This window comes from Plasmodium cynomolgi, chromosome 9 (assembly GCF_000321355.1).
Source record: "Plasmodium cynomolgi strain B DNA, chromosome 9, whole genome shotgun sequence".
NCBI classification, from domain to species: domain Eukaryota; phylum Apicomplexa; class Aconoidasida; order Haemosporida; family Plasmodiidae; genus Plasmodium; species Plasmodium cynomolgi.
In genome coordinates, this window is record NC_020402.1 from 89933 (window position 1) to 100528 (window position 10596).

At 43.4% G+C, this 10596-nt stretch overlaps 3 protein-coding genes across 3 annotated transcripts; 2 read left to right on the forward strand and 1 right to left on the reverse strand.

Annotated features, from left to right (window-relative positions):
• Window positions 1-843: 843 nt before the first annotated feature.
• PCYB_091160 (hypothetical protein) lies at window positions 844-2769 on the forward strand (the record flags this gene model as incomplete). The annotated part of the gene is made up of 2 exons (XM_004222229.1): window positions 844-1035; window positions 1087-2769. 2 exons carry the CDS (start codon window positions 844-846, stop codon window positions 2767-2769), a joined length of 1875 nt encoding a protein of 624 aa, XP_004222277.1.
• Window positions 2770-3669: 900 nt separating this feature from the next.
• Window positions 3670-5431, reverse strand: PCYB_091170 (RNA polymerase Rpb7 N-terminal domain containing protein; the record flags this gene model as incomplete). Its single annotated transcript, XM_004222230.1, has 6 exons — window positions 5017-5431; window positions 4592-4775; window positions 4368-4431; window positions 4043-4146; window positions 3856-3905; window positions 3670-3716 (listed from the first exon to the last, which is right to left on the reverse strand). Coding segments are annotated over exons 1-6 (558 nt in total), but the record flags the coding sequence as incomplete, so codon positions are not given.
• A 1290-nt stretch (window positions 5432-6721) lies between these two features.
• Window positions 6722-7941, forward strand: PCYB_091180 (hypothetical protein; the record flags this gene model as incomplete). Its single annotated transcript, XM_004222231.1, has 3 exons — window positions 6722-7133; window positions 7296-7628; window positions 7891-7941. Coding segments are annotated over 3 exons (796 nt in total), but the record flags the coding sequence as incomplete, so codon positions are not given.
• Between the last annotated feature and the right edge of the window lie 2655 nt (window positions 7942-10596).

The window sequence follows — 10596 nt, forward strand, 5'->3', positions numbered from 1 at the left end:
AAAAGATGAAGAAATGAGGCCATTTTATACCCTTTGCTAGCTGTCTTAAAAGGCGTCATTTTTTTTTTTTTTTTTGTCCCCCTAATTTGGAGAGTGCCCCAAATGACACTTCCACATTTAGAGAAAGATGGACATACCAATGGGACTCATCCACCCATCAGTCCGATTGAAACACTGCAGAATCGTTTCCCTTCTTAATTGCTTCTAAACGGGATCAAAAAGGACCTTCGCATTACCCCCCCCACCAGATGCATGCGGGCACGATGCACATAAAGTGATGCTTCGCTTTTCCACCCTTTTCCACACACTGAATCCACAAAATGTGCTTCCATCCCCGGCTAACATTGTAACACAACGTAGTGACATTGCTGCACTAAATGAAAATTAAAACTGCCTCTAAAAGCGTAACGTTCTTTTTGCCCATCCGGTCCAACTTCTACATGTCTCCCCAATTAAGAAAAAAATTAAACGCATTCATGTGACACCGCAGAACGCACTTCCCTACGTAGCACTCTCATTTTAGCGCACTCCGTACTGACAAACAGAAGTGATCATTTTCGCTCCAATGTCATTTTGGACAAATTAATTTCTTGTTTTGTCGTTTTATCTTCCGATTTATAACGCTCATCTGGACGTACATTCGTATCAGGAATACTGAGGTGTGTCATGTGAGGGTTTTTTCTCCTCTACTCCCCCGATGATCTCCCCGGAGAGGCTGCGCAGGCTAAGTTAAGCCACGCCTCGACTAGACACACTGCAGGCCACCTGTACAGACCACACTTCTCCTAAAAAGAAGTTATACTCAATTAACCCCCACGGTGCTGCAAAAACATCACAGACAGGATGAAGAACAACCTGATGCTCTCACTTAACAACGCCAAGGATTACCTGAAAAGCCGAAACGAAAATGGCCAATCCGTGTACAACCACATATGCGACGTGATAAATTTTATCATAGTGGAGAAGCCAGAAAAGTGTTATGAGCATTTCGAAATGATCTCTAGTCATATAAAGGAAAGTAAAAAAGGGGACTCTGTTTCAGCTCCATCTGCCACATCACATGCTTCTTCTTCCCACCGCGGAAAGGGCAAAACATCCAACGATCCCAACCTGAGGGATGTCAATTTAGACAACTATATACTGCACGACTACATAAAAAACAAAAAGGACTGGCTAGCCAAAATAAAATTCTCACTCCAGCAGAAAGTGCAGCCCAAACTTACCCAATTACCTTTTTTAAAAAATTTTTACGACCAAGTGAAATTAATTAACTGGGCAGGATATCACATAGGAAGCGATTCTGTTTGGCTCATCAATAAATCTGTAAAAAATGTTCTCGAAAAATATAAAAATGAATTGACTTCTCTACATTTCTGGGGAATCCTCAAAGGGGTAAAAAACAACTACTATATTTTGGAAGGGCTTCTAAAGGGAGATTCCAGTTTCCTATTTCAGAAGAAAGGGAAAAAATCCGCACCTTCGGAGGACTCGAATGGGGGGGAGTCCTCCAATAGCGCAGGGTCCGCATCATCAGAGGGGGGCAAGCAGGAAGAGGACGACGAAAAGGGCGATGAAGAAGACGATGAAAAAGACGATGAAGAAGACGATGAAGAAGACGAAGAAGACGATGAAGAAGATGACGAAGACCAGGAGGACCTAAATAAGAACCACAAAAAATCAACAAATCGAAAGGGGAAAAATAAATCAACGGATAACCAACAGCTGAAATACAAAAAGGAAGACTTTGTCACCTTCAATAAGAGGGTCAATAGACACGTCTACTGGGCATCCGTGAACGGAACGGATGAATGGGTTCTCCTAAAACCTACGACACCAGAGTACATCCAAATGGCTAGTAAAACGAATAAAATGCTGATGGGAGATATGAACAAAATAATAACTGCCTTCCCAAACATTGCCATAAAGGAAAAGCACTACCTCAGAGCACTCATTTCGCTCATATCGTCCTACACGCACATATCGCCTAGGAAGTATTACATCACCAGGGGGACAGAAAAAAAACGGGGACCTGGGAAGGCAAAAAAGGGAGGGAAAAATCAAAGCAGTGATAAAGATGAAGGCGATGAAGGCGATGAAGACGATGAAGACGAAGACGATGATGAACTGGGTTACTCCGATGCGTCTAACGAAAAAAATGACTATTCTAGTGAAACCAAAGATGAAAATGAAAGTAGTGAAAATGGTGAAGAGCAGGAGGGAGATGAAGGTGGAGACAAACGGAACGGAGATGTTGACCATGACAATGGCAACGACGATGCTAGGGATGATACCCTAATCGAAAATAAAAAGTTCCAATTCGATGCAAATGCTCTTTCACGATTAGAAAACTGGGTTCACTGCAAACATAGCTTCCTGCCAAATGGACATGTCTGCTACCCCAAAGATAGACGCAGGAAAAATGGGGGACGAGGAAGTAACGCCAAAATGAGACACATCATTAAACATAACCCACCTCTGAAAATACTGAGAGGCATTAATGCACAAAAGGAAAACCAAGTTGGTCCCACGTGGAAAGTGAAGCACCTCAATCCTGGACACTACTACGGACCTCATAGTCTCCACTACGACGTAATAGTCCTATACAATTTTATTTTTTATGGCGCCTTTACTGTTTACTCAAATAGGCAATTTTTTAACTTCTACATTGGAAATGGGATAAAATCGAAGCACTCGTTTATTCATACTTACCAGCCTGGAAAAATCGAATCGGACGAAAGTGAGTTGTCCGAGGTGGACCACTCAAGCTGAGGGGAACACCACACCCTCTTTGCGGTGAAATGGACCCAAAAAAAAAAGGAAAATTTATATATGCATATGATGTGGTCTTTGTTCCAGCTCCGTATTTTTTTCTTTTTTTTTCTACCCTGTCGTAATGACGTTGCTTTGCCACTACACGCTGGTGTGAGCAAGTTTGCCTTTGTTGCTTCCATAGGACATCATTTTGGAGGTACCAACATACATGGTCACTTTCGAAATAGAACCGTATAATGCACACAAAATCGGTTAAAAAATATTACGCTACATAGGGGTGAGAATATAACGGTAATATTGTGCTCACCATTGGATGGTACGCAGCGCTAAGTTGGTGCCATCCCTCCACACGCTAATGTCTTATGCCGTATGACGACGTGTTGGAAGCGACTCCTCATGGGAGGAGAAGTAAATGACCAAATGGACTTCAAACAGGTTTGAAAATGTTAAACAGGTTACGTTCGTTGTTAAAGTGTACGCTGAATTTTCTATCATAAGGGAGGACATACAAAAAAAAAAAAAAAATATATATAAAAAGAGCCAACAAACGGGGCCACACTACGGGAGACAAACTCACAGGTAGGGGATTTCCAAAGCTCCTCTCTTCACTCAAAGGAGGTGCCTTCACCAACAGGTTGCTTAAAACGTTGAAAAAAAAAAAAGGCAAGAGCAATATTTTCAAAGGTGCCTTTCCCACATAGCTTTCACATCGGCTTCAATTTTTTCCCTCTCAATTTCGTCCCTCGCTTGCGTATTGGCTTCCATTTCATGTCAGCTTGGATAATGAGCTACGTTTGTGTTGGATCAAATGGGTCATACTCCAAACGGACATGCATAAAAAAAGGCACAGACTGCTTCTTCCCACTGTTAGTATAAAATATCGATCCCAGGTCACACTAGTTCCACCATTTAACCAGGCCTAGCCCGTCCTGCTGCACGGTGCCCTTCAAAAGGGGATTACACACGAACGGGTGAGGAGGTAGCATGCGCGTGGAGGAGAAGAAGAAGAAGAAATCCCCCAATGACAACGCGATGTGCGGACAAATCGTATAGCCGTGCCGCCATTTGGCTGCCCTATCTTACCGTTATGGACATCGATGGCGTCGTCTCATCCTTCCGCATCTCGTTGGGGTCTGCATAAAGTGCAAGTTCATTTATCCGTGTGTCGCCGCATTTGTGTGCTCATGTAGTACACGCCTTCACATGCACATGCGCATAGGTTGAAGTTTTTTTTTTTTTTTTTTTTTTTTATTTTCCCCCCCTTGCCTACCGCTAAAATAGGTGTCCAGCACCCGCACCCTGATCAACTCATCTTTTGTGTAAAAAAATTTTATCCCCTCGTATGTCCAGAACCACTCCTTCTTCTCCATATCACTAAGGGGAAAACGCAAAAATGTGCAAAAAAAAAAGGTGTGGTCATTCAAGCAGGGTCATCATAGAGGGTCATTCAAGCAGGGTCATTCATAGAGGGTCATTCACAGAGGGTCATTCACAGGAAGGTCATTCCCACTGCTACCACTCCCAAGTCGTTCATTTTTATCCGCATCAAAAAGAAGGCATTTTTTTGTTTATCCCTCTCGTAGCTCTCATCGTACAACTCCTTGGGCTCCCTCAAATTGGCACAGTTCACCCGGATGTTCTCGAAGAAGCCTATGCTGACTGCAAACGAATGGAGGGAGTACCATGTTTCTCGTGTGGTGTCCCCATTTGGAGTGTGTCCCCCCGGTAGGCACTGCATACGTGGGGCGCTACATATGCACACATAAAAACATATAACTTATTCTACGCGTGCACCTTGCCCTGTCGGCGTGTGTCCTACTTATGATCCCATTCGAGTCGGAATTTTTAACGAAGCCCTCAATAATTTCATTTTCAAACGGATGGAAATATACCAGCCTGAAAATTACGTCAAATCGAATCTCCCCTGTTCCTTTTAGAATCTCCCTATTCTTCACCTCCAGTATGTCGTACAGGCCAACACACAGACCCACATTTTGCAGCACCTTAAAAAGGGGGAAAGAAAATTGTTGCAAATGTCAGGTCGCTTTAAATGGTTCACACTGAAATGGGTTTACCCCCTTCGCTTGAATAATGTGCTGCATAACTTGGCTGACCGCTACACGCAGAGGAAAAAAGTGTCACTTTTTTTTTTTTTTTTTTCTCCCCTCCCCCACACACTATGCTCCTTTACTCCCGGTTCACTACCGCTTTCATAACGGATTCTCCCGCAGCTCACAATCGTACCTTGTCGACATACTTGGCCCTTATCAAAAATTCAATCACAGTTTTTAACTCCTCCTCCATAAAATGGGGTTCAATCTTTATCACGTCCTCTATGCGAAACAGGGAGAACATCCTTGACGGTTAAAAATGGGGAAAAACTGGGGGGCCTTCTTCCCTACTTACGTAGGTTCGTGCTTTCACAAAGGGGTAATAATCATACACCTCTGTATGCATATGCTCACTAGGTAAACTACTGCTGGTAAAAAGTGGGCTGCTCTCGTGAGGAAAGAAAAACCAACACCGAAAACGCCATTTTTTACGCTATATACTGTTTGGGCCCCACACGCCAAGTGAACGTTTCACGCAGGTGTTATCTCACTTGGATGTATGAAACAGTGAGCGGTTAAAAATGGTGGGGTGAAAAAAAGTGTTCTTTATGTAACGCTCTCCATGTGATGCTCTCCATGTAACGCTCTCCATGTGATGCTCTCCATGTAACGCTCTCCATGTGATGCTCTCCATGTAACGCTCTCCATGTAACGCTCTCCACGTAATGCCCTCCACGTAATGCCCAATCCGTCTGAACATCCCTCCGCGTATCTTAACACGGTAAATTATCGTCGCCCACTCGCTTGCCCTGCGCCACGTGCCCCTCGTTAATTCCCCGACATTTTTTTTTCATTTTTACGCCCCTTCATCAGCCCCTTTCCTGCATAACATGGTTTCGCTTCAGTCCCACCGTCCGCGGGCGCGCAGAGGCAATTTTTTTAACACGTGAAACTTTTACAAATGCTGAAGCAGTTGGTACGTTTTTTTCCTTCCACTGGCTAACTATCCCCAATTGGATATTTTTTTTTTTTTTTTTTTTTTTTTTTTTTCCCCTTTTAAGTATATAGAACACACGCATTTTGAGCCTCAAACTTTCTGCTCCCCCCCTCCATCATCATCACTTACCTATACCTTCACCGCCAGGAGGTTCTCTCTTAAGAGAGAACACGTGCATCACGCGTGAGCAAACGTACAAATATAGCCGCTCCCCATATATATTTTTTTTTTTCCCCCCCGTGGACGTTATGCCTACATGCTCGTAAATGACCGATAAGCAAAATTTGCTTACTCTTCTGTTAGATGCCTCTCAAGTGAAAGGAAGATGGTAAGTTTACCCGTTTGGATAATACCTGCCTATGTGAAGGGGGCCACACCGAGGAATTACCTCCTCAAGAAATATTTTGCTTATCTGTCATTTCACAGAAATGATGGTACAAGTAAAGGTGCACACGGGGAGGGCCCACATAGGATGTCCCTTTTTATCTGCTCACCCTTTGCACCCCCTTCCCCGTGTGTGTGTTAACCGTCATTCTTGTGCCCTTCCCCTTTGCAGATCGTCTAAGCAGAACAGCATGTCCTTCTTTGCGCGCGCCGAGTCAACTACCCCGTGCAGCTTAATCCATGTGCGCATCTTCTGCCTGCAAATCGGCACAGTTAGTTAAACACGTGATGAACATCCCCTTCCGTGTGTACTTAAGTTATCCCCCGTTCAAATCACCTGACATGTAACCACTTCCTCGGGAGAAGAGACCAAAGCTCAGCATCTTCGCCACGTTGTCTCATACTTCGGTCAGTACAATAGTGCACATCACCAGAACGCGCTCCGCCACTGCCAAGCAACCCACACAGACACACAGACACAGACACACACATCGCTCAACTAAATGATGAAGAAAAAATGAAAAAATGGAAAGGGAAAAGAAGATGGCACATAAATATCATTCTGATGTTCATTCATCAGTTCTTTGACAGGATAAACTACTCCATGAGAAACACCTTTCTCCATGACCATTACATATATTTGAAGTTTAAAAAAAACAAAGTCATCGGTTTATTATCCATTATTAATTCGTCAGTATGTTTAATCATTACCCCCTTGGTTGGGTACTACTGCGACAAGCATAAAAAAGACAGGAAGAAAATGCTGCAGGTTATATCTGTGTCCTACCTCCTGGTGAATATCATTCACTACATGTTCATACGCACCAACAGTTTGGGCCTCATCATATTTGTCACTGCTGTAACGAAGATGCTGCACGAGTGTTCCCACGTGATTACGGAATCGATCTTCATAGAGAGCATAGACCGCGGTGAGTCCCTCCGCCTGAGCAGCGCGTCTCTGCGCCTGTGCGCCTGTGCACCCTTACCTATGCACTCGTGCCTATGCACCCCTACCTATACACCCATACATTCACACCCATACCTTCACACCCATACCTCCCCCCACATGCGCATGTGCACCCGCCCCACAGGCAAAAAGAGCATCATCTTTACCTACCAGAAACTCATAAGCACAGTGGCCACCATGCTAGGACCTTTTTTTTGTCTCATCCTATTCTATGTGTATAATGACAAGTGGAACATAAAAAATATTTTTGTTATTTTCCAGTTTTCCATATTAACAATCCTGCCACAGACTCTCATAAGTTTCTTATGGCAGAACAATGCTGTGGATCCGGTTAAGAGTCTCGAGGAGACAGAACTGATCTCCAAAAAAAACGATAAGAAGCGCGTTTTTTGGCTCTCCACAAGTCATATACCGTACATTGTTTTCGTTTCTCACATTATTACCCTAGCTGGGGCAGGTAGACCTTCTTGTCCACGGGTGGGGACGTAATCCCCCCAGTGTGCCCTTACACAACTGATTAGGAGGCTCTCCACGTGATGCGCCTAGCTCACCCGTGCACGCCGCAATACCATTCCTGCTTGCTCATTTTTGCATCCCCCCGCAGGCATGACGTTCAAATACTTCTCCCTGTTTCTCAAGTCCGAATATAAAGTGTCGCCAATGCTCATGTGCGTTCTCAACATCGTCATCCCAGTCCTCCTCACCTTTTTCACCTACAGTAAAATTTGAAAAGGAAAAAGGAGACCCCCGCGCGGAGGAGAAGCGCCTTCGTGGGGGCGTACCTTTACACAAATGGGTGCATATTTATATTCACATTTATATTCATGTTCATATATATATATATTCATGTTCATTCTCTTTTTTTTTTTTTTTTCTTTTTCCCGCAGTTTCGCAAAAGCTGTCCAAGTCGCTGGGCCGGGCCCAGGTTTCCCTCTTCTTCACGACCATTGGCTTTTTGTAATAATTTTAAAATGGCACGAACGAACAGGCCACCTCTTTGCTGCTCCTCCTGTGAGCCCCACGGACTCCACACATATACGTATGCACCCCAATACATTTCGTCATTCCTGCCCTACGTGATACGAATTCCCCTGTGTAGGCTTCTCTGTTCACTGCTGTATATACACAATTACCAGGACGTTTTGAAGGTCCACGTTTTTAGGTACCCACCACTTAAACCAAGTTCACCATTTGGCAGCTGCGCGAGTGATATTAATCTAACCCCTTACACACAAACGACTTTCCTTTTTTTGTTCACTTCTCCATTCCGTAGGAGCGTCTTTCAAAATTGCACCAACTCGATAGATAAGAGTATTCTCTATGACTTCATCGACACCAACCGATACACAGGTATGTACTTGGGAGGGAAGCAGTCAGTCCGCATGTAGAGGCGCGAAATATAACCTCATTATGTGGGTCACGGGGCACGAAATCGAATTGCACACACTACACATGGGTAATAAAAGTCCCACATGCATGCGTGCCTACATAATATGTTTCCCCTTTTCCAATCGCGCAGGTCGCTGGATGGGTGTGCAAAGCTTGTACTACGTCGTGTGGTCCATCAGCGCGTACTTTGGTAAGAACCCGAGGAGGGCGTTAATCGGGGCATGCATCTCTCTTTTTTATCACCTTTTCTCGTTTATTTTTGCCCCATTACGGTGACCTCCCTTCGACCGCTTTACCGCTTAACCGCTTCACCGCTTCACCGCTTCACCGCTTTCACTTCTCCTCTTCCCAGGCGGATGGCTCTCCGACATGTCGTCATACAGAAACACGTTTAAAATAACAAGTAAGTGACCCTCTTTTGCCCTCCCCTCCCCTTCGAATAGGCATCATTGCTGTGTGAACGTGCTCGTGTTCTCCCCCTTCTAAATTGTTTCACCCAACTGCAGTTCTCATCGCAACATTATCCTACTTCCCCCCCCCGTTCAGCCTTTTTTTATTTGATATCTTTGATAATGTACGCCCCCCTGTTGTGGCTCGTGCCGGTCAAAGAAACCATGTGAGTGTAGGCGGAATGGTACCCACCTACCCCTTTCCGAGGAAAATGAAAAAGGGAGAAGGAGAAAAATCAGAAAAAAAGGAAAAACAAAAATAGGACAAAAAAAAAAAAAGCAGACACCCAACGCATGCATGTACGTACACATGTCAACTGTTATACAAGGAATATTCCAAGTCCTCTCTTTCTTTTTCTTTTTCCTTTCCAACCTGGCCAAACGTGCAGCCTCTTTTTGCAGTTTTTTTTTTTTTTTTTAATTCCCCAACCCTCATCACACGTTTCCATTTGTTTAAAAATAAAAGTGTGTAAAATTTATCCTCCCAATTAAGCTCTACATAACATCGTAATTTATGTGCATGTAGTTTAATGTCCATAAAACCATGGTATCGTTTTTTTGAATTGCCATGTTAACCCTCATTAAGCTTTTTTTTTTTTTTTTTTACAAGTGTTTAGTTTTTTTTTTTTCTGCTATTCTGCGTTGTTGTCTTTGGGCGCTAGTTTATGCCCTTTTCCTCCTTTTCTTTTGCTTCCTTGCTTGCTTTCTTTCTTTTTTTTTTTTTTTTTTTTTGACTCCCATTAAGCTATTTTCAATTTTCTTATTTATCACCCTTTTAACGCATTTTTGTAAAAAGGCATCCTAGAAGCCGAACGCTCTGCGAAACTGTTCCTTTCAGTTTTGTGGAATGATAAGTACGTGATGGGCAGCAAAGGGGAAAGTCCATTAGAGGACACTCCCTCTATTATCTTGTCTCCTCTTCTTCCCAATTAGCACTTCCACCTAGGACGAAAAAGGAAGGCAAAATATTTTTTATGACCAGATCGAGGCGATTTTTACCAACGGGGGGACATTTCGAACCTTTGCTCTTTCGCACTAGCCGCGGGGAAGAAAATGCTTTAAGGTTAACACGCGCGAGTGCAGATGCTCCCAAAATAAAAACCTGTACAAGGAATAGCACCACCCCGTGTACGAAGCACTTGCAACTTTGTCTCAACGGATCGAAATAAAAAATGTAAAATATATAAAAAAATAAAAAAAAGGTAATACGTTGTAAGCACATACATGCACACACAAGACAACCGTACGCGTCTATTCCATGTCGCAAAAATCTGTTGCTCCTAATTTAAAAACGAAACAGACCAGATTAAGCTAAAGAAATACTCCATAAAACCATGTCACATAATTTACTCTTAAGAATATTCTTAAAATGACTTAACTTTTAACGGGACAATTGTCCTGACCTCCCGCGGTGAACCTTTTTTTTCGGATCACATACGTGCAATGAAGAGATTGGGGTCCCCGACCTCTTCTTTTCACCACATGTTAGCCTAGCCGCTCAACCAAAGGACCATTTTTTAAAATCAAACCAGCAGAGTAACACGTCCAGAATTAAAATAACGCAATCGTGAAACAAATAAAAATTAT